Source organism: Mobula birostris, chromosome 5 (genome assembly GCF_030028105.1).
Source record: "Mobula birostris isolate sMobBir1 chromosome 5, sMobBir1.hap1, whole genome shotgun sequence".
NCBI lineage: Eukaryota > Metazoa > Chordata > Chondrichthyes > Myliobatiformes > Myliobatidae > Mobula > Mobula birostris.
The window spans coordinates 10,137,596-10,165,032 of record NC_092374.1 but is presented as its reverse complement, the minus strand read 5'-3'; the positions used below and the strand labels follow the sequence as shown (position 1 = coordinate 10,165,032).

General features: G+C 40.9%; 1 protein-coding gene across 2 annotated transcripts in view; it reads right to left on the bottom strand.

Moving 5' to 3' along the window:
• fam193a (family with sequence similarity 193 member A) overlaps positions 1-27,047 on the bottom strand; it is a 210,354-nt gene extending 183,307 nt beyond the window's left edge. The window contains exon 1 of one of the 2 annotated variants that reach the window (XM_072257597.1): positions 26,486-27,047. In XM_072257597.1, coding sequence (XP_072113698.1) covers positions 26,486-26,656 — 171 coding nt within the window. In that variant the 5' untranslated portion in view covers positions 26,657-27,047. The remainder of the gene's footprint in view (positions 1-26,485) is intronic. The other variant, XM_072257598.1, reaches the window with a different exon arrangement.
• Positions 27,048-27,437: the final 390 nt, after the last annotated feature.

Here is a 27,437-nt window from a genome sequence, read left to right as displayed (position 1 = left end):
ATGACTTTTGTTGCATGCTATTCTATTCATTGATTAATTTTGCAATCATAAACAAACACTCAATGTTCAATTGAATAACTTAATGTTTTGTTTTAATCAGAATCAGGTTTAATATCACCAGCGTATTGTCATGAAATTCATTGACTTTGAGGCAGCAGTACATTACAACGCATAATAGAAAAATATGAATTTTCGTATTATATTAAATAGTTAAATTAAATTGGTACAAAAATAAAAATAAAAAGTAGCGAGGTGGTATTCAATGTCCATTCAGAAATCAAATGGCAGAGGGGAAAAAGCTGTTCCCGAATCTTTTTTTTTTTGCCTGTTCCCTGTTATGAGAGAGTGAAGCTTGCCTAATTAACTTGCATGCAACTGGATTATTGGAGGGTTCTGTTCATTTTGTAGTCTGTGCTAATCAGCTGGGATAATTGTTAACATCATGGGGCCGCAATGTTTCTCATCCTACAAAGCCAACTATCAATAGTGTGTGATGTATAATTCCAGCCAGTGAAGGATGGAATTGTACTGCATGGGAGGCAGTCATTCAAGCTGCCGCGTCTGTGTTGACTTGCGGTGAAGCAATCCCACTGTTTCTCCAAACCCACGTATTTTCATTCAAAGAACTTTCCAATTCCCCATTGAAAGCTCAATTTGATTCCTTTTCTTCCATTAGTTCTCGACAGCAGTCTCTATTAAATGCTGTCTTGATGTCAAGGACAATCACTCTCACCTCACGTCGGGTATTTAGCTGTTTGGTCCACGTTTGAATCAAGGATGTGATGAGTCCAAGCAAAGCCGTACCTGAGCATCAATGAGGCCGATACCAGTGCTGACAAAAACTTCGTCACCAATTCAGCTGAAATTAGCTGATATGCTGTTTTCTGAGGAAAGCACTTGCTTGAGCAATTTTCCACATTGTGTACTGACCATAGTGGAACAGCTTAGCTAGAGGCATGGCTAAAGCGAGAGTACAAGACATCACCATTACAGCTGGGATGCTGTTCAGTTTCACTGTGCCTGCGGTCCAGTGCACTCAGCCACTGCTTGATATCACACACAACCAGTCAAGGAAAACTGGGTTCACTGATGGTGGAGATCAAGAGGAAGCAGAATCAGATAATCTGCTCAGCATTTCCAGCTGAATATAGCTGTAAAATCAGCCTGACCTTTGGGATATGGGCACTGAGCTTCAATAACATTTAAAGATGGAAATGTTCTTCGAGCGATTTCTGCCCTTAACTGCTTCATTAATCACCACCATTCACAAATGGAAGTGTCAGGAATGCTAATGTTAAATGAATACATCTTTTGCTGTTTAGCAACATATTATCTTATGTTGCAAATTCACCAGTCTGACACCTTATTTTGTTTTTGAGGATGCCCCATGTTACGTTTTAAAAGCAGAAGTCATCAAGGATTTGTCCACAGATAAACAGAGGGCTTTGATCACAGGGTCAAAAATATTGGTTCATCATTTTTAATACAGGAAGGGAATCTAAGAATACAAGCTTGTTCCAGGTGAGTGGCCATGTCAAAGTTCTGACAGAACACACATGGGGCCAAGTGGCTAAATGCTGCTGCTGCTCGTTGAAAAATAAAATGCTGAAAATACTTACCATTCTGCAGCACTGATGATGGTGAAAACAAAGCAGCATAGTGGCATGACATTTTTACAGTACAAACTGGAAGAGGGCAGAGCTTAGTCATGATGGCACTAAACGGCGACTCTTTTGCTTGCATCCTCAGAAACGGCTCTATTTCCATCTTTAATATCTCTTCTTCCTTTTCAGGGTTCTTTTGAAGACCCTGACTTGAAGTTACACGCTGACTTTGGTTCTTTGCGAGAATGAGACCCGCTCTTAGGGTTTCACAACTGGCTGTTATTCAACACATCAAGGACACAGCCAAAAAGCTTAGCTCGCCTTTGGAGGTCTGAGATCTCGTGGCTCTGGAGACAGGCGGATCAAAGGTCGGTGTCCCAGCAGGAGATCGGTGTGGAGTGGGAGTCAGAAGATCTCTGGCAGTGTGCCCAGAGACCTGAGATTTTTGGGCACAGAGCTCGGAAAAAGCGATACAATGGACTTTTAACATCGTAAACCAGAGAAGTGTTTGTTACATCTCCCTTCTCACTGTGAAATGGAGACATCTCTTTCGTGTGTGTGTGTGTGTGTGTGTGTGTGTGTGTGTGTGTGTGTGTGTGTGTGTGTGTGTGTGTGTGTGTGTGTGTGAGTGTGAGTGTGAGTGTGAGTGAGAGAGAGAGAGAGAGAGAGAGAGAGAGGGAGAGAGAGAGAGAGAGAGGGAGAGAGAGAGAGAGAGAGAAAACGAGAACGAACGAGCACTAGCTTGTGGTTATGTCAAATACCAGGTGAACAACTAGCCTTTGGGGTACTGAAAGTCTGTGTCTTTGTTGTTGCTTTGCTACACGCTTGAGCGCTCAGTGGCGGGTGCCGATGCTTCTTTTTTGCTGGCGGAGTGAGGGGGGCATTGTTGCTTGCTTGCTGTTTATGTGTGGGAGGGAGGGGACTTTGGGGTTCTAATGTTTAACTGTCATTCATTTTTTGGGGGCAATTCTCTATTTTCATAGTTATGAAGAAAAAGCATTTCAGGGTGTATATTGTATACATTTCTCTGACATTAAGTGTACATTTGAAACCTTTCTGCTACTTGGGTTCTATTCTGCCACTTTCAGCAAGTAGTTTGTATGCTTTCTTTATGTCCACATGGGTTTCATCCAGATGTTACTGTTTCCTCCCAAAAAGACGAACAGGTTAGTCGATGAGTTCATCACATGGGCGTGATGCGAGTTTGTTGTGCCACAGGGCTGCTAACCATGCTGTATCTCAAAATAAACAGATTTAGGTTGCAGGGAAGCAAGGAAGATGGATAAGATGAAGGAGGATCTCCACCCGAAACGTCAACTGTCTATTTGTTTCCATAGTTGTTACCTGACCCGAGTTCTTCCAGCAGTTTGTGTGTTGCTTGGGAGCAAGGGAATCTTTTTGATAGGGAGAGGCCATCCTGTTAAATAGGATCATGAGGCAGATATAAAGTGATAACATTTGCGATTGATTGCAGAAGCTGGTGAGTGGAAGGGGAAGACCAGAGGGACTATTTTATTACATCCTGGAGAATTGGGCGGCGGGGGGGGGGGGGGGGGGAGAGGAGGAGGAAGGGGGAATTGCTAAATTGCAGGAAACAAATGAGAAGCAGCCAAGGATTCCATGCACCAAAGTAAATAGGAACTATGTTTCAGCAAGGAGTTGAACATTTCAAAGGCAATTCTGCATAAAATCTCAACCTTAAAGAGACATGGAAGCTTCAGAGAGGGTGCAGAAGGGATTTTCCAGGATGCTGACTGGACTAGAGGGCATGTCTTATGAAGACAGATTGAGCTAGTGACGGGTTTCTCTTCGTAGCGTCAGAGGACGAGAGGAGATTTGACAGAGCTATACAAGAGGTCAAGAGACAGAGATAAAGTGGATAGCCAAAGACTTTTTCCCAAATTGGAAATGACATAATTTTAAGATGATTGGAGAAAAATACAAGAGGGATGTCAGAGGTAAATTCTTTACAAAGGTGGTAGGTCTGTGGCTTTGGAGAAGAGAAAGAGTTGTAGAAGCAGTAAAGGTAGATACATTGGGGACACAGAAAAACGGAGGGCGATGTGGGAAAGAAGGGTTAGATTGATCTTGGAGTACGTTAAAAGGTTGGCACAACATCATGGGCAGAAGGGTCCACACTGTGCTGTTCTATGTTCTTAATCTTATTTCTCTTTCCACAGGTACCACTTGACAGCTGAGCACTTCTAGCATATTCTAACTTTAAATTTTCCAGGATCTGCTTCGTGATTTTCATTTTATGCTTCTAAATTATATGCGCTCAATAATTAAAAATTGACTGCAGGCAACTATTTTTAACTAAATATTGAGCAGACTTTGTAGATTCAAGGTTCAGGCATATTAATTGATGCAGCAGTGTCCCTGAGCTTCTAAGACAGAACATTCTGTCATTTCATATGAGCAGCACCAACAACAATGGCTAGTAATAGAAGCACAAACGTCTTGCATCAGTTGAAATACACCTGGAACTTTTGTGTTTTGCCTCAATAGAACCCATACACTTATTTTAACAATACCATATTTGTTAAAGTAACAAGGCATCATTGAAAATCAAATAAAAATCTCATGAAGTCAATGGATGAGATGCCTGAAAAAAAATCACACCATATATACCATGAAAATCCATATTCAATGGTTATTTAGCGGTAACATATTAACATAGCACTACAAATAAAGGGAGCACGCTTTGACTCCCTTTTTGTAATGGTTCAAGAAAATTCAAATGCTGCAGATGCTATAATACAGAAAACTGGTCAGGCAGCATCTGTAGGAAGAAACATTTTTTCTTCAGACATTGTCTAATCTGAGAGTTTCCAGCATTTTATTTTGTTGTTCAGATTGTGGTTCAAGTTGCCCTTCTGAGACTCCAGAAACCTATCCCAGTGGGATGGCCTGAAGTCGGAAATAGCACAAGCAGGATCAAATATATCTGTACCCTCAGATGAGTACTATTTCAAAAAGGAACAGGGAAAGTGCCTTCAAATGAGATAGACAATATTTATTCATCAATTATTCTTCTCCATGCCCCCCCCAAAAAATTGTCATGGCTTTGCTATTAATAAGAGATAAATATAATACTGTTGTAGGATTCAGCTCAAACCAAGTCATCAGTTTATGACACAACAGTGGATGGCCTCATCAAGAACCATAATGAGCCAGAATACAGACAGTAAGTGGAACGGCTGGTGGACTGATATGAGAACAACCACCCAAGTCTTAAAATGAAGAGAAAAGGACACTGTAGACTTTAGAAAGGTGCACACTAACCACCCACCTCTGCACATACATAGCCCCTCCATAAAGATAGTTATGTACAAACGTTTGTACATCAAGTTCTTGGGAGCTGACATCACTCAATATCAACATCACCTTCCTGAATATGAAAGCACAGAAGCACCTTCAGTTCCAAAGGAGATTGAGGCAAGTGAAGCCCTCCCACCCCTGCACCTTTATTGAATTTTACGGGAGCACCACTGTGAGCCTCCTGACAAACTGCATCTACATCTGGTATGGGAGCAGCCAAGCGTAAGAGCAGAAGTCTCTACTAAGGACTGCAAGAATGCCTAGGGGTCTCCCCTGCCATCCATCAGGGACATTTATCAGGAGCGCTGTATACACAGAGACATTCGTATTATAAAGTACCCCACCCATTCACCCAGTATCCTCTGACTTTCTACAATCAGGTAGAAGACTTATGCACAAAAACAGTAACGGTCAGAAACAAGAGAAGATCTGCAGGTGCTGGGAATATCCAAGCAACACACACAAAATGCTGGAGGAACTCAGCAGGTGAGGCAGCAAATATGGAAAAGACTACAGTCGACGGTTCGGGCCGAAACCAGCCCTTCTGCAGACTGGAGGAAAAAAGCTGAGTAGATTTAAAAGATCGGGGGAGGGGAGAGAGAAACACAAAGTGATAGGTGAAACCTGAAAAAGGAGGGTGGGGATGAAGTAAAGAGCTGGGAAGTTGTTTGGTGAAAGAGATACAGGGCTGGAGAAGGGGGGAGTCTGGTAGAAGAGGACAGAAGGGCATGGAAGAACAGAAAAGGGGAAGGAGCACCAGATGGAGGAGATGGGCAGGCAAGGAGATGAGAGAGAAAGGGGGATTGGGAATGGTAAAGGGGGGGACATTACTGGAAGTTTGAGAAATCTTTGTTCATGCCATCAGGTTGGAGGCTATCCAGATGGAATACAAGGTGCTGTTCCTCCAACCTAAGTGAGGCCTCATCACGACAGTGGAAAAGGCCATGGATGGACACATCAGTATGGGAATGGGAAGCAGAGTTAAAATGGGGTGCCACTGGGAGATGGGGCAATGGGTGGCAACCACTCGCATGAGTCCCAGCTATGCCTGCCGATTTGTCAGCAACGTGGAACAGTCTATGTTCCAAGCCTACACTGGTGACCATCCTGCAATTTTCCTATGCTACATTGATGACTGCATTGGTGCTGCTTCCTACACCCATGTAGAGCTTGTCGACTTCATCCACTTTGCTGCCAACTTCCACCCTGCCCTCAAATTTACCTGGTCCATTTCTTGCAACTCCCTCCCCTTTCTCGATCTCTCTACCTCTTCCTTCTAAGTGTATATTCAATATTGGAGTTGCGATCAAGCATCACAGATACACCATATTTGCATGCCTCAAAGGCATCAGCAAACCAGTTGGGCATCAAGGTTTTCTCATTACTGTAAAAGATGGTATTCTGCATGAAGCAACCAATCCAGCATTGACTGTCACTACTAGCTTTTAGCAGAGCTAAAGTAAGAGACCATGTTTGCTAAGATAATGTAAAAGCCCTTGTATATAAAAAATCCACAATGGCAAAGGTCCATTCAAGCAGAAACTGCTGCTACAAGGATGTAACGGGTCTTGCTGGTTAATATATGAACTCATATAGACGAATTGCTCTTGAGGGCCTCAGAAAAACTATTGCTAAAGCACTGCATGTCTAAGTTATTATTGCTTCATTCAACTCAATGGTCTTGATTTTGTGAACAATTATTTAATGAGATATTCCCAAATATTTTCCCCTTTCTCCTCCATTTGTTAACAAACAAGCAATTAAATATCCAAGCCTTGTTGTACAGTCAATTTACTGCATTACAGATCCACACAAAACGTGGAGAATAATCTGACCCAATTGAATGCAAACTGAATTACCACTGGTGGCAGCAATGAGATCAATTAAAATGATGAATTAGCAGAGTCACAGAAGAGTTCGCAATTATGTAGCGGCCTTAAGGAAAAAGAACAGAAAGACATCAATTACTACAGTAGTAAAATATTTTGGTGCTCATGCCATTTTTGCCAGAACGTATTGGCACCAATGTGTTCTGTCTGGAGGAAACAGAACCAGGAAAAAACAGCTTGAAATACCCTAAGATTTCACAGATGCTAGAAATCCAGAACACACACAAAATGCTGGAGGAACTCAGGTCAGGTAACATCAATGGAAATGAATAAACAGTCAACACTTATTCTTGTCCTGAGAAGGGTCTGGCCCGAAATGTCAAACTGTTCTTTATTCATTTCTATTAATGCTGCCTGAACTACTGGGTTCCTCCAGTATTGTCTGTGTATTGCTCCAGAAAATAGCTTCACCATCCTTGTACAATAGACTGACTGTGGCACCCTCTAATAATCATTGCTGAGGACTATTGTCAGTCTGAGACCTTTTATGCAAATGTGAGACACCTGGACAGCAAACACGCTGCATTACGCAAGAGTAGAAATTAATGGGCTATGGTAGATTGCTGTGTGCCAAAGCCAAGCTCACAGCCTGATCACTTATTCAGCCTTCAATAACCCACAAAACCCTCAAATAGGACTACAAAGATCTGTTAAAATAGAAATTTACAACTATTTACAATTTCATGGCAAGGCTTGTTCACAGATACCTCACCACATTTACTGATCACAGTAATGTCATTCATGCAAAGCACAGTTTTCACATGTGTCACAACAGAAATTACTGGGAAAGAAAACAAGTGTATAAAAGACTGTGCAAGTGGATACATGGAAAAGGAGGCAATTTTGAACTACTACCATTTTATTTACCAGCAATTTGCAATAATGTGAGATTACAGGAATTTTCAGTCTTCCAAAACTTTACTGCACCCCTTAGAAGACTGTAAAATTCACAAAATAACGTTGATTACTGTGGCATTAACCTGATCTCCAAGTGTCCTCCTAACGTCAGTGGACATCTCCTGGGAAGCACATTACAACAAAAAATACAGCAACTTTCTGCTCAACCAATATGCTTATGCCAAAACAAAGTTGCTTTTTAACAGCTGCATGGCCTGCCATTTGCTTGGCTAGGAGATGTTACATGGGGAAGTGGAAAATTGGGAAAAAAAATACATGGGACAAAGTCCATTTTATACAACAATTCATCTCTGTAACAGGAGAACACACATCATAGTACAACAGTCTGTTTTATTATTTCATAAATTATTATAGCACATTGGTAAATTATTGTGTATATTATTATTCTGTACTTTATTAGTTAAGCCTGCACACTAAGTGTGTTTTTCATGTTGCTGTTGTAACAAAAGAATTTCCCACTCGGGATCAATAAAGTATTTATTATTACTATTATTTTAATATTAAAGATTTAAAAGATTCAAAGGGTTCATTTATTATCCAAATATACAACTTTGAGATTCTTATTCTCCACATAGCCATGAAACCAAGAAAAAGAATGGCAACACGATCAACCTCCAAACCTCCTCCCCCATGTGAAACACAAGAACATCAGCCCCTAAATATTCCTCTCCCCGCACAAAAACACGAACATCTTCCCCCCAAACCCCTCCCCGCATGAAACTCAAAAACATTGGCTTCCAAATCTCTCGCCCTTCACAAAGAAATTAACAAAAAAAAACAAGAACATCAGCCCTCAGACCACCCCCCCCCCACCTGCACACAAAAAAACCGAGACAGAACAGGCGAAAAACGCAGTATATATTTAAAAAAACGTGACGCTGGGGGAAAAAATGTCCAGAGACCATAGTCCAAATTTGTCTCTATCCAGAAGATGTCGACTGTGGAAACATTGTACGCAAGCACCATTATGATTAGATAGAATTAAAATTTCCCTCTAAAAGCAGTCAGAAACTCCACACCACCTTCTACCTATTGGTAATTAAATCTACGTTAGTCACCCTCAACTTCCCCACATCTGAAGAGTTCTTGGTCTTTTGTGCCAGAGGGGAACACATACAGATTTATTTTTCCACTGTTCCCTTGCAACAAGTCTGTGACAGCACTCAGGCAACAGCTTCTTTTTGCAAGCTGCCACGAGAGTGTAAGGTAGTGATACTGCAAGCATCACTCACAGTCCAATTTCATTTCATGACTATTCATAATTATTTTAATAACTTTATCTTCCTCCACTGTTCATTGCCCTACAGCTTCTCTGAATTTCTCTTCGTGGCTGATCAAACTGTAAATGCCTCTCAGAATTATGAACCCCAAAATCAATACACATTGACCCACTAAAGTCATAGATGTACAAGAGAAAAATGGCCTTCGGCTCATCTGGTCTATGTCAACCAAGTTGCCTAAGCTATTAAGCCATTTGACTGCATTTAGCCCATAACCTTCTAAACCATCTCAATCCACATGCGTGCCCAAATGTCTTTTTGTGCCTGCCTCTAGTGGCTCATTCCATAAATACAACACTGTGTGTAAAACCTACCCCTCAGATCTGCTTTTAATTATTCCAATCACCTCTGTCCATTAGTTTTAGATTCCTTACCATGCAAAAAATTACTGTATCTACTCTACCTGTGAGCCCACCCTGTGATTTTATAGACTTCAGCCTCATTTGCTACATGAAAACAGTGCCAGCATCCCCAGTCACTCCTCTTCACAATCCCTCCAATTTGTGAAGATTCCCTGCACCTCTCGTGTTGCAGTATGATAACCAGAACTGCACACAGTACCCCAAGTCTAGTCTCACCAATATCTTGTGCAACTGTAACAAAACATCAAATTCCTGTACTCAGTACCCTGACTGATGAACACAAGCAGCCTGTCTACTTGAGTTGCTACTTTCAGAGAACTATGTACTTGTACTCCTACATGTCTCTGTTCAACAATACACTCTCCCCATCATTCTGCATTCTGTTTAGGACCTGCCCTGGTTTAATTTCCCAAAATGCATCACTTCAAACTTGTCCAAGTTAAATTCTGTCTTTCTTTACACACAGACTTAACCTGCTAACTCCTACCACCAAGTAAACTGTGTATCCAGTTGTCCAGCTCGCCTGTCTGACCTAACCATCCAGATATGTCGACCATGCAGGACAGTGCTGAAAATCTTGCTAAATACCTATTGTCCTGCCCTCATCAATCCTCTGTCATCTTTTCAAAACATTCAATTAAATCCATGAGACAACATTTCTCAAACAAAATAAAACTGACTATGCTTAATCAGTCCTTGCCTTTTCAAAGTTGAGTTCAAAGTAAAATTTATTATCAGAGCACATACATGTCACCACATACAACCCTATAGATTCTTTTTCCTATGTGGCATACTCAGCAAATCCATAGAATAGTAATTGTAAACAGAATCAATGAAAGAGCAACAGCATAGAAAGCAACAAACTGTGCAAATGCTAATATAAATACCTTCTAACTGATGGCAGCAGTGAGAAAAGAGTGGTGAGAATGCAAATACAGACAGAGCTTGTCTCTCAGAATCCCCTCCAGTAACCTTCCCCACTGATGTGAGACCTACCACCCTAAAGTTCCCTGGCTTAGATACAAGACAGTGGAGCAGAATTAGGCCATTCAGCCCATCAAGTCTACTTTGTCATTCCATCATGGCTGATCCTTGAACCCACTCAACCTCATACACCTGCCTTCTCACCATAACATTAGTTTTCTGACTGATCAGGACATCAATCAATTTTTGCTTTAAATATACCTACGGTCATGGCCTCCACAGCAGTCTATGGCAGAGCACTCCACAGATTCACCACTCTCTGGCTAAATACATTCCTTCTTATCTGTGTTCTGGGGGTTGCCCCTCAATTTTGACACCCCCATAATAGCTGGCTGGCTACAGGTTACTAGTGGAGTTCCACAGGGGTCGGTTTTGGGACCACTGCTTTTTATGATGCATGTCAATGGGTCTATGGGATTAATGGATTTGTGGCTAAACTTACCGATGACACAAAGGTAGGTGGAGTGGGGATCTCATAGAAACATTCCGAATGTTAAAAGGCCTGAACAGATTAGATATGGCAAAGTTATTTCCCATGGTAGCAGAGTCTAGGACAAGAGGGCACGACTTCAAGATTGGAGGGCGTCCATTTAGAACAGAGATGCGGAGAAATTACTTCAGTCAGAGGATGGTAAATCTGTGGATTTTGTTGTCATGAGCGGCTGTGGAGGCCAAGCCATTGGGTACATTTAAGGCAGAGACAGATTGGTTCTTGATTAGCCAGGGCATCAAAGGGTATGGGGAGAAGGCAGGGGAGGGGAGATGACTGGAAGAATTGGATCAGCCCATGAAAGAAAATGACATCCACTACCTTTCCTTTGTCCACCCTGCTTGTTACTTCCTCGAAGAACTCTGAACAGATTTGTCAGGCAAGATTTCCCTTTACAGAAACCATACTGACTTTGACTTATTTTATCATTAGTCTCCTAGTACCCCAAAACCTCACCCTTAATAACCACTAAGGTTAGGCTAACTGGTCTATAATTTCCTTTCTTCTTAAAGAGTAGAGTAGCATTTGTAATCTTCCAATTTGCATTTGTAACCTGCCATTTCTTTGTCCCCCATTACTACAAGCATCATTTTCCAGTGGCCCAATATCAACTCTCACCTCCCTTTTACTCTTTATACAACTGAAAAAAACTTCTGTATCCTGCTTTATATTATTGGCTAGTCTGCCCTTATATGTCATCTTTTCCCTTCTTATAACTTTTTAGTTGCCTTTAGTTGGATTTTATGGAGCCCTTGTCAGCCACAGTTGCCCATCCTTGCTATTTGAGAATTTCTGTGGGACATATCTATCCTGTGCCTTGTGAACTATTCCCAGACACTTATTCCCATTTTTTTTTTACCCTTGCAGTTTCTTAACTCCACCCACAAAGATTCAACATTCTTTGACCCTATGTCACCTCTTTCCAAAGATGTAATTCCATCTCTTACCAACAGTGCCACAACACAGCCTGTGCCTTCCTGCCTGTCCTTTCAATACAAAGTATATCCTTTGACATTAAGCTCCTTCTTTCAACCACAACTCAGTAATGTCCACATCATACTAACCATCTCTAATTGTGCCATCAAATTAATTTTGATGCTCCTATCTTTGTATCTGCTGAAATAGCAGTAACCAACCCATCACTCTATTTAACAAGTTGAAGGGTAGCAGGTTTTGGGGGACACATGCTCCATGTCACACACCATCCAGATACGGAAATGAAATGCTGTTGGATCCAAATTCAAGATTTGTCCTTGAAGGTCTTCTGCAGAAAATTACCCACCTGCCAGTCTTCTGGTACCTCAACCAAGCCAAGGAAGCTTCAGTAACATCTTACAATACATCTGGTTAGGCTCCATAAATTTATCCACCCAAGAACTCTGAGCTCCTATCTTACTCTAGTTTTCTACTTTATTCCAAAATCTTCAGGATTTAATGTTTATTTGCCCTTGTGCAGTCACATGAAATCCATCTTTGTATCTGAAGTAGCAGTAACCAAACATCACTCTATTGAAAAAGATGTTTAAAGGTAGCAGGCTTTGGGGAACGCTAGCTACTGGCTCTGCTCCATGCCACACACCATCCAGATATGGAAATGAATTGCTGCTGACTCCAAACGCTGCAACTCTAACCAATGGTATCACTGCAGTGGTTCATGGTGGTGGTGAAGTACTTCATCACAAGACAATTAATGATGAATAATAAATGCTCACTTACCAACTAACATCCACTACCTGACATATGAATAAGTTAACTTCAGCCCTTTTTTCCTTTAAATTTTATATTGAAAGACAGTACAGAGATAGTAGGCAATCACAACAGTTAAACCTGGCATTTTTTCCTAAAACATACCCACAAAATGTTTGATCCAGACTCTGAAGCATTACTGGAGCATCTTCTTACTTTAAATGGAACATTCAAGACTTCACAGACCTGCCAAGTGAAAAACTTTTCCTTTTGTTATTTCAGATTCTTTTCCCACCAAACATCAAGCCTCATCTTCTGTCCTTCCTACTGCTGGAAAATAGTTTCTCTCTGATTAGATGAGTTTGTCATTGCAGGGTGCAATGAAAATCCCTCTTTGCATGAAGCTCCCACAGTAAACAGTATACACAGTACTAATAAATACCATAAATGCAATGTCATACTAAAGAAAGATAATTCCAGCTACTTCACATAACTTTAGACCAGGGATTCCCAACCTTTTTTATGCCACGCACCATTACCATTTAACTAGTATTCTGTGGACGGCAGGCTGGGAGCCCCTGCGATCATGCTGGTATACATCTTCTGCTTCATGTAAAATTTAACGTTCTTTGCAAAGTGTGCCCAGAATTCAATTCAATACTTCAGCCATTCATCCAGTTTTAATATTATTTCTTTGCCTCTATTTATAAAACAATGAAAATCCTTTGTCTATTGAAGTCTTTTTAAATTATCCTGACACCACTCAAGACATGTGCACACATATTCTCACAACTATGATTCTGCACACCTTTCAATCATATCATTTAGTTTATATTGCTCACCTCATTCTTGATACCAAAATTAATCACTTCACACTTCTCTGTTAAGTTACATCTGCCATGTGCTAATCCAATTTATAAATCTGTTTATTTCATGCTGAAACTTGTTACTACCTTCACTGTTTACTACATTTGTCACTTTTGGTGTTTCCTTCCACATTTTCATATTATGACTTTGTATATCAAGTCACTGATACACAGCAAAGATCAGTGATCAATCGGCTTAGGCAATTTCCAGGGTACCACAGGATCGAAAAGTGACTTGCATCCACTATGGTTCTGTAGAAGCTCTGATGAGTGGGAACTGCAGACTCCACAAATAGGTCAGACAACAAAGGTAAGTGCAGACAAACAGTTTGTGAGGAGGTGCAATCATCCCACTGTTTGCATAGGGCTTTCTTCTGCTCCCAACACTTAAACTTCAGTTTTTCCATGTGTTCCCCACTCCCCACCCCAGCTGCCAAACAGCAGTGGGCAAGGAACGAGTTGTAATCATCAGCAAAACTGTACTTTACCTCCCACCATCAAGGTCATGCTCACTTATCCACTGCTTTCATCGGGGAGGTGGTACAGGAGCCTCAGGTCCCACACCACCAGGCTCAGGAACATTTATTACCCCTCAGCTATCAAGTTCTTGAACCCGAGAAGATAACTTCACTCACCCCATCAATGAACTAATTCCACAACCTACGGACTTATTTTTAAAGGATTCTACAACTCATTTTATTGATATTTATTGTTATTACTTTTTTTCTGTGTTTTCTATCTGCACAGTTTGTTCATTTTGCTCATTGGTTGTTTGCTCGTATTTGTTGTGTGCATTTTCACTGAATTTATGGTGCTTCTTTGTATTAACTGTGCATGTCCACAAGAAAATGAATCTCAGGGTAGTATACATTACATTTAAGTACTTTGATTATAAATTCACTTCAAACTTTGAACCCAAAGAGAGGGATTTTTTCCTTCTTACCATACTTAATGAGATTGGCAATGTTTTCATGCCCAGTGCTGAATTCAAACCAGACAAGGGTACACACACCACTCACTATCTAATCTGAAGAAACAATCATTCCTGAACTTTCTGATTCGTCTCTTAGCCACTGTCGCACTTACACAAGTTGCTGGAAATTCTCAAATCCATCAAATGAGCTAATGTAGTGCTTTAACTAACGATTTTAGCACCTATATTCACAACATTAACGGCAGTCCTTCTGTAAATATCTCCACTGACTCAATACCTTTGCCTAAATATTCCTAAACACCTGTATTTTAAGGCAAACAACAGGAATTCTGCAGATGCTGGAAATTCAAGCAACACACATCAAAGTTGCTGGTGAACACAGCAGGCCAGGCAGCATCAGTAGGAAGAGGCGCAGTCAATGTTTCAGGCCGACGAAGGGTCTCGGCCTGAAACGTCGACTGCACCTCTTCCTACTGATGCTGCCTGGCCTGCTGCGCTCACCAGCAACTTTGATGTGTGTCACCTGTATTTTAAGTATTTTTTTGTTATAACATGCCAAAATGAAGTACAATCTTGATAAATACGATCGAATATTGAAAGGCCTGGATAGAGTGGATGTGGAAAGTATCCTTTTGCAGTGGTGTCTAGGACCAGATGACACAGCCTCAGAAAAGAAGGATGTCCATTTAGAACAGAGATGAGGAGGAATTACTTTCGAGAGGGTGGTGAATCTGAGGAATTCACTGCCACAGACAGATGCAGAAGCCAAGTCATTGGGTAGACTTAAAGCAGAGGTTAATTGATTATTCTTCCTTCAAGAGATCCATAACCTTGTATTAGTTTTGAGGTTTGCTTGCCTCAATGACCCGGAGACTCATGTTGGCTGGAGTCAGGGATTTATTTTTCAGTTCTTGGTAGGATCACCCATGCCTAACAGGTCAAAGGTGAGAGGTCAGATGAAGTCATCCTCCAGGTTCAGGGGGCTCAGCTCAGCGTTAACAATCCTGACTGGTGAAACAAAATTATTACGGAAACAGCAATGAAGGATCCTTCTACATTTGAGTGCCCAAGGACAGACAAAGATGGAGGACATTCATTGCTACCCTAAATGGCAGCAGGCATAACGAGCAGCAAGTTGATAGATTCTTTATTAGTGAGGGCATCAAAGGTTTCAGAGAGAAGGCCGGAGAAAGAGAATAAATCAGTCATGATCAAACGGCATACTCAGATTTCCAGCATCTGCAGATTTTCTCTTGTTTATGATGGAATGGCAGACTCGATGGGCTGGATGGCCTAATTCTGTTCCTATATTTGTGGTTTGCCAGCTGCACAGAACAGAACAGGAAGGACTTGCAGCGGGTGGTGAGGGTAGCAGAGCGGGTTATTGGCACATTACTCTCCCTCAGAGACATTTATACTGGCAGACTTCAAAAGAAGGTTACTTGTATTTCAAAGGATCCCACTCATCCTGGATATTACCTGTTTTCCCCTCTACCTTCTGGGAAGAGATACAGAGCACTAAGGACGAAAACAAAGAGACTCCTTAACAGCTTCTACCCACAAGCAGTGAAATGTATAACACCCCCTTCCCTTCTCCTGCCCCCCTCCTAGGACGGCAGCAGCTAAATGCATCACACTTCCAGGAATGACAGGTGTGCAATAGTCCTACCCCCCCCCCATCCATATATTATTAATTTTGGACTGCACTCCTGAGGTTTTAGAGTTTATTTTATGTATATATTCTTTGTCATACTGCAAAACATTAAGCTGCTAAACTGTGTTTCATTGCTCCACAACAATGACAATATAGATATTCTATTCTGTATTTTATGGTCTGATATGGTCAAAGCAGCAGGCACGTTATGAGCAGAGATTAATTTGCTATGATAATACTCAATATGCAGTGATCCGCTAAAAAAAAAGAACAAAAATCAACCATCATGCTAAATGTTTGGGGTGCTCTCTGGTTATGCATGAGGGCAGAGGTTGGTTAATATCGCAAATAAAATTCACTACGTCCAAAACAACAACTTAGACAGAACCGCAGTTACCTGCTCGCCTAGGTTGTGTACTCAAGTCAATACATTTGGATATGAACCCATAATCATCACAGGCAACAGTGTCACATTGAGTTTCAGCTGGCACAATCTTAGTGAAGATCAGACCCTCACTAAATTTACATTTATTGTAACAATATCATATTCCATCAACCTATGCTGGATTCAAATCTGGGTGTTTCATATATGCGTCATATTTCCTTTGAGCATTGGACGTGCCATTTGAGCCCATACCCACTCAGAGAAATCCCACCTACTCACTATTTTTTCAAGTAAACCTATTCTCCAACAATCCCATCAATTTCCCCAGATGCGAGAAAATCTGCACATGCTAGAAATCCAAGCAACCCACAAGCAAAGAACTCAGACAGCATCAACGGAAAAGAGCAAAGAGTCGACGTTTCGAGCCAAGACCCTTCACCAAAACTGGAAAAAAAAGATGAGAAGTTTGAGTAATAAGGTGGGAAGAGGGTTCTGCCACTCACCAATACACTTGGGGCAATTTACAATGCACAATTCACACATTTCTCTGGGATGTCAAAGGAAAGGGGAAAACTTAGTTATGGAAATAATATGCAAACTTCGCAAAAACAGCAAAGGTCAGGATTGCACCAGGATCATTGTAGCTCTTGGGCAGTACTCCATTAGCTGCATCATGAAGCCGTGTGAGTCTGACGGGACAATTTGATAACCTATCGAAGCCACCCATTCCCCCATTTAAGAAAAACTAATAGCAAACCATTCCATTTCCTCTGGTACACAAGTCTACAGATATCAATGTTCCTCTTGAGTTAACCCCCAGAGATGCCCAGACACTAAGAGGACCAATGCCAATTAAGCACCACTCACTTTCCCTTCCCTTAAAAAATCCAGAGTGCTTTTGGCGTACATGAAGAGGTTGTTTGTTCTCCTTGGGAGAATCTAGAATTGGAGTTAACAACTGTAACTGGAATCGGAAATGAAGTCCTGGAAGAACTCAGCTGTCATCATATCTGGAAGTTATTATTTACAAGAGGTCGTCCATTTAGACCAGAGCTGAAATTTCTCCATGAGTCTTTGGAACTCTTTTTCAAAGTCTCTTCTTTTTTTTTCAGTTTCTTCACTGCCCCTTGAATATTTTTAAGACAGAAGTAGAAAGATACTTAATGAGCAAGGGGATTCAGCATGGACTGTGGCAATGTGAGGTTACAATCAAATATTATTATGACAGGGTAAGCTCATAAGGAAAATCAGGCTGCTCCTGCTCCAAATTCACAAGTTCCCTAATCTCAGATGCAATTTCAAAATATTAATTGGTTGACCATAAAGAAAAGCCCTAAAATCAGTTGATTCAGCTTGCCCAAAATTAATAATTGAATTCCAGCTTTTAAACACACTTGCAGGCTCACTTAGCTCAAAACAGTGATTGCCTCAGTTCATAATCCAGTCCAGGAGGAATCCTTCAGAGAAAATGGGGCAGCACTGTTCAAAGTAAATTTATATCAAAATACATATGTCACCATATACAACCTGGAGGTTCTTATTCTTGCAGGCATACTCAGTAAATCCAAGAAACATAATAGAATCAATGAAAGACCACACACAAAAGGGCAAACAACTAATGTGCAAATACAAAAGAAAAAGTAATTTAAAACACAATATCGAGAAGTTGAGATGAAAAGTCTTTGAAAGAGTCCACAGGTTGTGGGAACAGTTCAGTGAAGGGGCAAGTGAAGTTATTCCCAGGCTCAAGAGCCTGAAGGTTGAGGGGTAATAACTATTCCTGAACCTGATGGTCTGAGTCCTTCCTAATGGCAACAGCGAGAAGACAGCATGACCTGGGTGGTGGGGGTACCTGATGATGGATGCACTTTCCTTCAACAATGTTCCATCCAGATGTGCTGAATAGGCACTATAACCTAGCAGTTAGTGTAAAGCTATTACAGAGTCATGTTTATTTTCCACTGGTGTTTGTCAGGAGTCAGTACGTTCTCCGTGTGACAGCATGGGTTTACGCTGTGTGCTCTGATTTCCTCCACATTCCAAAGACATACGGGTTCGTAAGTTAATTGTCATCGTGCAGTAACTTGAAATAAATAAAAAGATATTTAAAAACATAGCTTATATGAAGTACACCGCAATTACATCTGTACTCTTAAATATTTCAACTTAGTTAGATAAAAGTTTTATGATGTTTTCAAGATATGAACACATCATGGATTTCCAAGAGTGGTGATGATATACAGGTTAAAAAGCTTCTGCCACTTTTTGAGTTGAGGATATGATACAAATTTCACTGGAAAAGACACAACCACTTTTCTAAGTACAAAAGATTCAGCAGATACTAGAAATCCTGTGGAATACACACAAGTTGCTGGAGATGCTGACAACCATTGTCCCTGCTATTCTCAAACTGTTAAACTGTGGAGAAGATTTACCTCCCAAACAACAGCAAGTAGATCTCATCAGCTAGTCAGGTCTCACTTAGGTAGTGTAGGAAACCACAAACTAAACTCTGGAGGCAATAGGAGATGAAGAAAATTTAAGTTGAAAAAATATAACAATTTTAAGGCATTGAAAGGCAATCAGGTTTACCAAGGGAGCTCCAGGAATTTAGATCTAGTTGACAGAAGTCATTGCTAATAAGTGGTAAATAATGAAAACACAAGAGATGACTGAAATAAAGTAGCCAAAAAGGACTTAGTTATAGACAGGAAAAAAGTTTAAGGTACGTCGCATCCCCAGAGTTTCTCCGGTTAGCGGACGATTTCCCTCCACGCCTCTCTGACGTAGTGGGGAACTGCGTACGAGGCAAGTTACAGCAGTGGTTTGCCATTGCCTTCTGCCGGGTGAGTTTCCAAAGAGATCACCAGCTCGTAACCCAGCACGGATGGAAAGCATGCAGGGGAGCTGACTGGATTCGAACTTGGGACCTTTCGTCCCAAAGTCCGGCACTGATGCCACTACGCCACCAGCCGAGTCTAGACAGGAAAGCACTGATTGAATAAAGGACAAGTAGTGTCAAAATATAACCACTGTCACTAGGAGTCAAAGAAGATTAACAGTTTGGCTTGGATACAGGAAACACGATTAGAATAGAACAGTATGGCACAGCAACAGGCCTTTCAGCCCACGACATCTTTGCCTGCACGTGGTCTATATGCCTCATTTGCTGCTTGTTCACGTGTTTGTTCAAATACCTCTTTAATTCTACAACCATGCTGCATTCATATTGGTCTGTGATGCAGAATGAGAAGTCAGGTAGCAACAGAAAGAGCAACACACACAAAATACTGGAGGAACTCAGCAGGCCAGGCAGCATCTATGGAAATGAGTAAAGAATTAACATTTCTGGCCGAGACCCTTCATCAGGACTGGAAAAAAAAATTGAAAAGTTAGATCAAGGAGGTGGAGGGAGCTCTAACTTTACAACTTTTTTTCCAGTCATGATGAAGGGTCTTGGCCCGAAAAGTTGACTGTTTACTCTTTTCCAGAGATGCTGCCTGGCCTGCTGAGTTCCTCCAACATACTGTATGCATTGCGAACAAGATTTTCCCTTGTTAGCAACAGAAAAAAACAAGTTTTAAGGCAGAAGTTTATTTTTCAGCAAAAGCTTCAAGATTCTGCTCAAATGAAAAGATTAAACCATGTACATACATGTGACGGAGAACTGCAAAAGGACAAATCAGGCGGCACTTGAGGAAAAATAACTTTTGATAAAAGTGGTTGGAACAATGAAAGAAAACGTATATTTCAATTTAAAATTTGATGCATGATCTCCCTCTCTATCCGCAATATAGTCTTATGCTCCCCTATATTTTAAAACATCAACAAAAGTCTGAGACTATGAAATTAAGCACAATTTTCTCCATTTGAAGCTGCTGCAAAAACTGAATTTGATAGGTTACATGGCAGCTTTACCAAATGAGTCTAACCTGTAGTAAAGGAACCTGATTAGAATCCATATCAAAGTTCCTCCTTTTGGAATTGGAATATTACTGTCACAGTCAGAAGGCTTTGTCTTGCACACTGTTCATGCAGATCAGCGCACTGAGAGAGAACAAGGTAAATAAAGAAAAATGCAGAATCAAGTGCAACAGCTACAAAGAAAGTGCAGTGCAGGTAAACAATAAGGTGCAAGATCAAAACAAGGTTTTATAATAAATAGAGAACTATTTAATAGTATGATAGCAGTGGGGTAGAAGCTGTCCTTGAGCCTGGTAGTGTGTGCTGCATCTTCTGTCCAATGGATGAGGAAAGAAGAGAGAATAACATGGGTGGTATCTAATGTTTCCTGATTGTTTCCAACTGATGGATCAGAACCTTAACTATTTGGTAAGAAACTATTTTAAATCTACAAAATCCACTTGGAGTTCAAGTCATAAATTTCTTGCAGGGCATGGGAATCCTGAGCAAATAAACACACACAATGGTTTTGTTTTCACTATTAGCTGCCATAAAATCGAAAGACACTCACAAAGATGTAACAAGTCTTACTTACATCTGAAATACCTGCCAGTACAAGTCAAAAGGTCAGTTGTAAAACTTCAAATGGTAACAAGGTATAATTACCTTTTCTACTTATTTTCAGATCAATTCTAGGTAACAGACTATTCAAGATAAGTGTTACTGTCAAGGGAGTTTATATCACACCTGAAGAAAACCAGAGCTCAAGGAAGGAAAAATACAGCCACTGCAAAATTAGCAGTTAGAATTAGAAAGAAACACAAAAACTAACAATCTTCAGTGCAGGTCAGTTAATCCATGGTAGCATCCCAATACTGGTTTAATATTGATGATATATTGTATTCTTCACTTCGAATTTCAACTTCCATACAATAACTGAATTAACTTCATTAACTATGTGACTTAACATCTTAATATGAATAAATTTCCATTTGGACAGGCAAGAATTCAGAACCATCCGTTGAAGTTTGATATAAAACACCCTAACGCATGTTTTTTTGTTTATGCCCTTACAACATCACAAAGCACTTCACAACCAATGAAAGAATTCTTAAAATGTAGTCACACTTTTTAAAGAGTAGTGAGAAATACATTTTAGAGGGTTGTGAATCTGAATTCTACCACATATAGCTGCAATAAAGGAATGTTCAGTTGTCAACTACATTCATTTGAGGTTCCTGGTCACCGAGAATTCAGGATGAGGCATGAAATTGATATTCTATGGACCCCTTGATCAATGGCATTGGTCCATAACATAAAAAAGGTTGGATACCCCTGATTTAGAAGATCACCCAAGATCTTAAACAATAGAACAAGTCTGCAGGTCCACATGGTCCAATTGATACTAATCTTCAATTTTACCTTATTACTGAACAAGTTTTTGAAGATATTTCATTGTAGTCCCATGTTGTCTGTATTTTCAATTTGCTTCCCCTCTCTGTTCTCCTTAATTTCCTCAACTTCAGTGAACACATCCCAATATTTGTCATATTCAACTAGTGAATCACATTGCACCTCTCCCCATGGCAAGTCCTGAGCAATGTTCCCCCTAAGGTGTGCACATACACACTTCTTTTGCTACTAGCACACAAAGGAATTTAAACTGCGCACAAAAGGTTGTCTCCCTCTGCTTTGCTGGCACGTTAAGGATATTTCAAGATCGTACACAATCATATTTCCTTTTTCGGTTTCTGATGTGAACGGTGCTGACAACGTGGAGTTTGTCAATATGTCTGCAGATTGTAGAACTGGCTTATTTATATTGCTTTTATTGAAGAAATTATTTAGTGCACATATGTTGCTGTCACTGAGCAAAAAAATTGCACAGCACAAGATTTTTGCACACACTGGTCATCACAAATTAGAGGGAACACTGGTCCTGAGCAATCCAGACTGCAATGGCACTGTGACACAAGCACCACACTGGAAAATACAGCTCTCTCTCTCACACGGCAAAACCAAAGTGTGTAAAGGAACATAATGTACAACTAAAGCAGCAAGACTGTAGGTCAATCTTAAACAAAAATATCTCTGGATTGTCTTTTCCAAGCAAACTAACTGCACTAGGACGATACAATCCTCTCATCAGAAAATAACAGGCGCCACCAATAATAAACTTCAAGACAGTCAAACAAGTTCTCACAACAGTGCACAAGTATAAAATATCCATTCCAAGGAGATCTTTGAATACAAAATACCACCCAAACCCTCAAGCTACCACTTCTACTCAAGATCAGAGTAAATCTTTAAATGCACATACAGAAATGAACAGTGTATGAAAATTATGGTCAGTAGACACCCAGAAATGTAAAACTAATTCACAAAACTATTAGAATCAGGTTTATTATCACTGGCATGTGTCATGAAATTTGTTAACTTAGCAGGAGTTATATGATAATATAGAAAGAAAACAAATCAATTACTTTAAGTACCTATAAGTATATTGAATAGATTAAAAATTGTGCAAAAACAAAAATATATATAAAAGTGAGGTAGTGTTCATGGACTCGATGTCCATTTAGGAATTGTATGACAGAGAGAAAGAAACTGTTCCTGAATCGCTGAGTGTGTGCCTTCTGGCTTCTGTACCTCCTTCCTGATGGTAACAATCAGAAGAGGGCATAAAGAGAGTCCTTAATGCTCTCCACAGTACATCTCTATAAGCTTGAGTGTTTTAGTTGACAAACCAAATCTCAAACTTCTCATGAAATATAGGTGCTGTCTTGCCGCCTTTATTGCTGCATTGTTATGTTGGGACCAGGTTAGATTCTCAGAGATCTCGACACCCAGAACTTGAAATTGCTCGCTCTCTTCACTTCTGATCCCTCTATGAGAATTGGTTCATGTTCCCTCATCTTAACCCTTCTTGAGGTCCAAAATCAACTCTTTCGTCTTACTGACATTGAGTGCAAGGTCATTGCTACACCATTCAGCTAGCTGGTATATCTTGCCCCTGTACACCCTCTCATCTCCATCTGAGATTCCATCAACAAAGGCTGTATCATCAACAAATTTATAGGCAGTAATTGAGTGAAACCAAGCCACACAATCATGGGTATAGAGGGAGTAGAGAAGTGGTATAAGCACACACCTGAAGGGTGCCAGTGTTGATTGTCAGTGAAGAGGTATTATCAACAATCTGCACAGATTGTGGTCTTCTGGTAAGGAAGCCAAGGAATGAATTGCAGAGGGAGGTACAGAGGCCCAGGTTCTGCAGCTTATCGATCAGGGAATGATGGTGTTAAATGCTAAGCTACAGTCAACGAACATCCTGACATATGTGCATGTATTGTCCAGGTGATCTAAGGCCATGTGAAGAGCCCTCTGAGATTGTATCAGCTGTAGACCTACTGTGGTGATAGGCAAATTACAGTGCGTCCAGGTCCTTGCTGAGGCAGGAGTTAATTTGACCAACCTCTCAAAGCATTTCATCACCACAGATGTGAGTGTTATCCAAAGTAATCAGAATCTGATTTAATATCAGCACATGTTGTGAAATTTGTTAACTTAGCATTACATGATAATATAGGAAAATAAATCAATTAAAATATATATATATACATTAGATTACAGAATAGTGCAAAAACGGAAATAATAAATAAAAAGTGAGGTAGTGTTCTTGGTTTCAATGTCCATTTTGGAATCAGATAGTGTAGGAGAAAAAGCTATTCCTGACCATTAAAGTCAACTTTAGAAATGCAAATGATCATTTTGGGAGAGTACAAATTTCTAGATCGTGAATGTAATTATGAAAAGTCACAATGCACCCTAATGACATGAAGTAGCTACTGCCAAAAATCAAACCCAAATACATATCATACCCAACAGAATTTCTGATAACGCACACCACTGTGATAATTAACTGATCAAAACAGCCAATTCTCAACCAACAAGCAAACTCATGAAATTGGAAACTTTCCCTGTGTGGTTTAGTTCTTTGCCATCTACTGCCCCAGATGAAGTGCTGCATTTTTGTATACACCTGCAAGATCCACTGGGTTTGCAGAGAATTTCAGTTTCTAAATTCAGAGTCTCTTTGTTGTTCTACAGCAAAGATTAGTTTCAATTTTTACTGCATTAACATAATATCTGCAACTGTTAAAACTATTCTAATAACCTCAAATGTAATGCATTATAAATTGGGCAGATCTGTATTAGATTGTTCATCAATGAATGATCAGAATAGAAAAGCAGTTTAAACAACCAAGAAAACTAACCAAGGAAGTTTTTCAAGGTTTGAAAATTGAGATCAAAATTGCGAAAATAAATTGGATACATGTCAACAAGTTAAATTTTATACGCACTCTTCCACCTTTTGAAATTGATTGAGAACACTGAAAGTAGAGCCTCTCACATCAGGGCATACAATTATGTCTTTTCTAAAATACTATATACACACTATTGTGAGGCACTTGAACAGGTGACAGAAATACTTTTCACATTGTATACAAAACCAACAAAAATCAAAGGATATCCTTTTCCAAGTTGCAATAATTAATTTGAAAAGCTTGACCAAGACCACCTGCTTCAACTGTATCACCTGATATAGCACAACCCACCTGCTGATCAAATCCCTACTCATACTTTTATGCTTGACCACAGACCAGTTCAATGTTTCTTAACCAGACTTGGATCTTCAATGAACCTAAAAACTATCAAAAACACTGCTGATGCATCGTGACTTGCAATTTCCCATTCATCCAACCCCTCTTTGCCCAAAGAGCACAATTTTTACATTTTCACCTTATATTCGAACCCCCTTAACATCCTCCACAACCACAAAGAACACTCTCCCAATTCTAGACCTTCACTGCCAGCTGTGCCTTCAGCTGTCTTGACCAACTAAATCTCTCTCAAAGAAAGTATCTTCAAAATTCTTTGTTAACCAAGCTTTTTCTCTCCTCAGTTACTCTCCATTTTCCTCAACATCAGTTTTTTAAATATCTTGTACTCTTAAAAGCTGCTTTGAACAACAGAAGGCATTTTTTCACATCATTCATCCTTGAAATATCCTTTCCACAAACATAGTTTCAAAATTAGATATATATCACTTTGAAATAAATCCACTAGTTTTACTTTAACATCACATTCAGCCATTAGACATGGATCACTTCATCCTTAGTGGAAAATATCTTTCTTCCAGATCAAAAGCACATTAAAAAAAAATCAATTGTGTATCAAATCAAAGCTCCAACAGAAAAGGTTAGCTTCTGTCAAGATGCCTGTTAAAGTCAAAACGAAATTTACTAAATCTTACTACCAGACAGTGCACATCTCAACCACTTGACAGACATGTTCACATTCATTCTGTTTTTTAAGATGCTGTATCAGAGCAACTGATCATACTGCAATGTCTTTCCTTGAAAAAAGCAAGTTTTACTTTGCATCCAGAATAAATCCAGTTTTAAAACAATTTTCCATCACTGGTTTTCCAAAATATTCTTTAACAGAATTTACCATACTCCTGCATAACTACTGCATACTCCATTAAATAAAAAAAATCTTAAATAGAATATACTGCAGTTGATGCAAGATGAAGATAACATTGTCAATGTTAAGTTCATGCACCATACAATACATATTAGCAATAAAAAAGCCACTGAGCATTCAAGAGGCGAATTACACCCGAAACATAGCTGAGAGAATATCACACATCAAAATAAACCCCATTCATGACTTATCACTGGTATCTGCAAACTTAAGAGGATCCATAAATTAAACCATAACATTTTGAGAGGATCAGACGGAGTGTTGAGAGGGGTGTGGGGGGGGGAAGGGGGAAATCATATACATTCTGATGATATTTGATGCAAAGTACTTTTGTGTGTGTTAGGGAGGCTCAAGTCTTAAATTGGAATGGGGAGAAGGGAGGACATCCAATCGTGCAAGGGTGTATTAAATAGACAAAACTTGCTTTCCAAGGAGCAGGCTGTGTGATTTTGAAGTCTTGGGATAGAGCTGAAAGGCCTAGAACCCGGGGCTGGGTTAACAACGCCCTTTACATGTCCCTGTTCCCCACCCCACCCTCCCTCTATCTCTGTGGCTGAGCCACCTCCACTTTTCGATGCCAGGGTGGGAACCAGCACGGGTTCATTTTAAAACAAAACGAGGCGCCGGACAGAAGAGCGAAGGCCCACGGGCCCACTCACCTCCCCATGTAAGGTGCCGTTGGCTCCGCCGCCTCCTGCTCCTCCCGCTCCACCGCCGCCGCTCCCACTGCTGCTCGGCGGCGTCAGGGCTTTCTGCTGGCGGCTCACCGCCTTGCCGCCGCCCCGCTTGTTTTTCCTCCGCTTTGCTCGCTTGGCGTCGGCCGGACTCATGACCGGTTGGCGGATCCGCTCGGAGCGGCGGGGCAGGGAAGGACAGGACGGTAGGGGAGGGGAGGTCGGTTCGGGGCCGGGCGGTCCGCGGATGGACGGGGAGGGGGGGTGGGGACAGTCTCTCCTCTCTCTCTCTCTCTCTCTCTCTCTCTCACGTCCCCTCTCTCTTTCCCCCTCTCTCTCTTTCCTCCCCTCGTTTATTGTTACGAGGACGCGGCGGGAGGTCGGAGGGGCTTGTGGTTGGAAGGAGCGGTGCACTGAAACCCCGCGGCCCGGTCCGGCTCGGCTCTCGTTCCCTCTCTGACAGGATCCGAACCCACTCCAATATGGCGCAGAGTGCAGGGCCGTATCCCGGCGAGCAATGCGCCGGCTCCCCACCGCCGCCGCCGCCGCCGCACACCAACACACCAACCAACCAACCACCGACTGCGCATGCGCCTCCGCCGAACGGCATGCAGGTCTTTGTAGTTCCCTCTCCTCCTTCCTCCTTGTCTCTCTCTCTCTCTATCTCCCCCACTTCAGAATAAGGTTTATTATCACTGACACATTGGGAGTGATAGTTACTGTTTTACGGCAGCGTACATAGCAAAGATATAAAATTACCGCAAATTACATAAATGTATGAATACTGCCTAATAAAAAGAAGAAATAAGGTAGTGATACACGCAAAATGCTGGAGGAACTCAATGGGTCAGGCAGTATGGTTAGAGGGCAACGCACGATGTTGCTGACCGAGACTTGTCCTGTCTCCACTCCATGACTCCAGTCCTGATGACTGTTC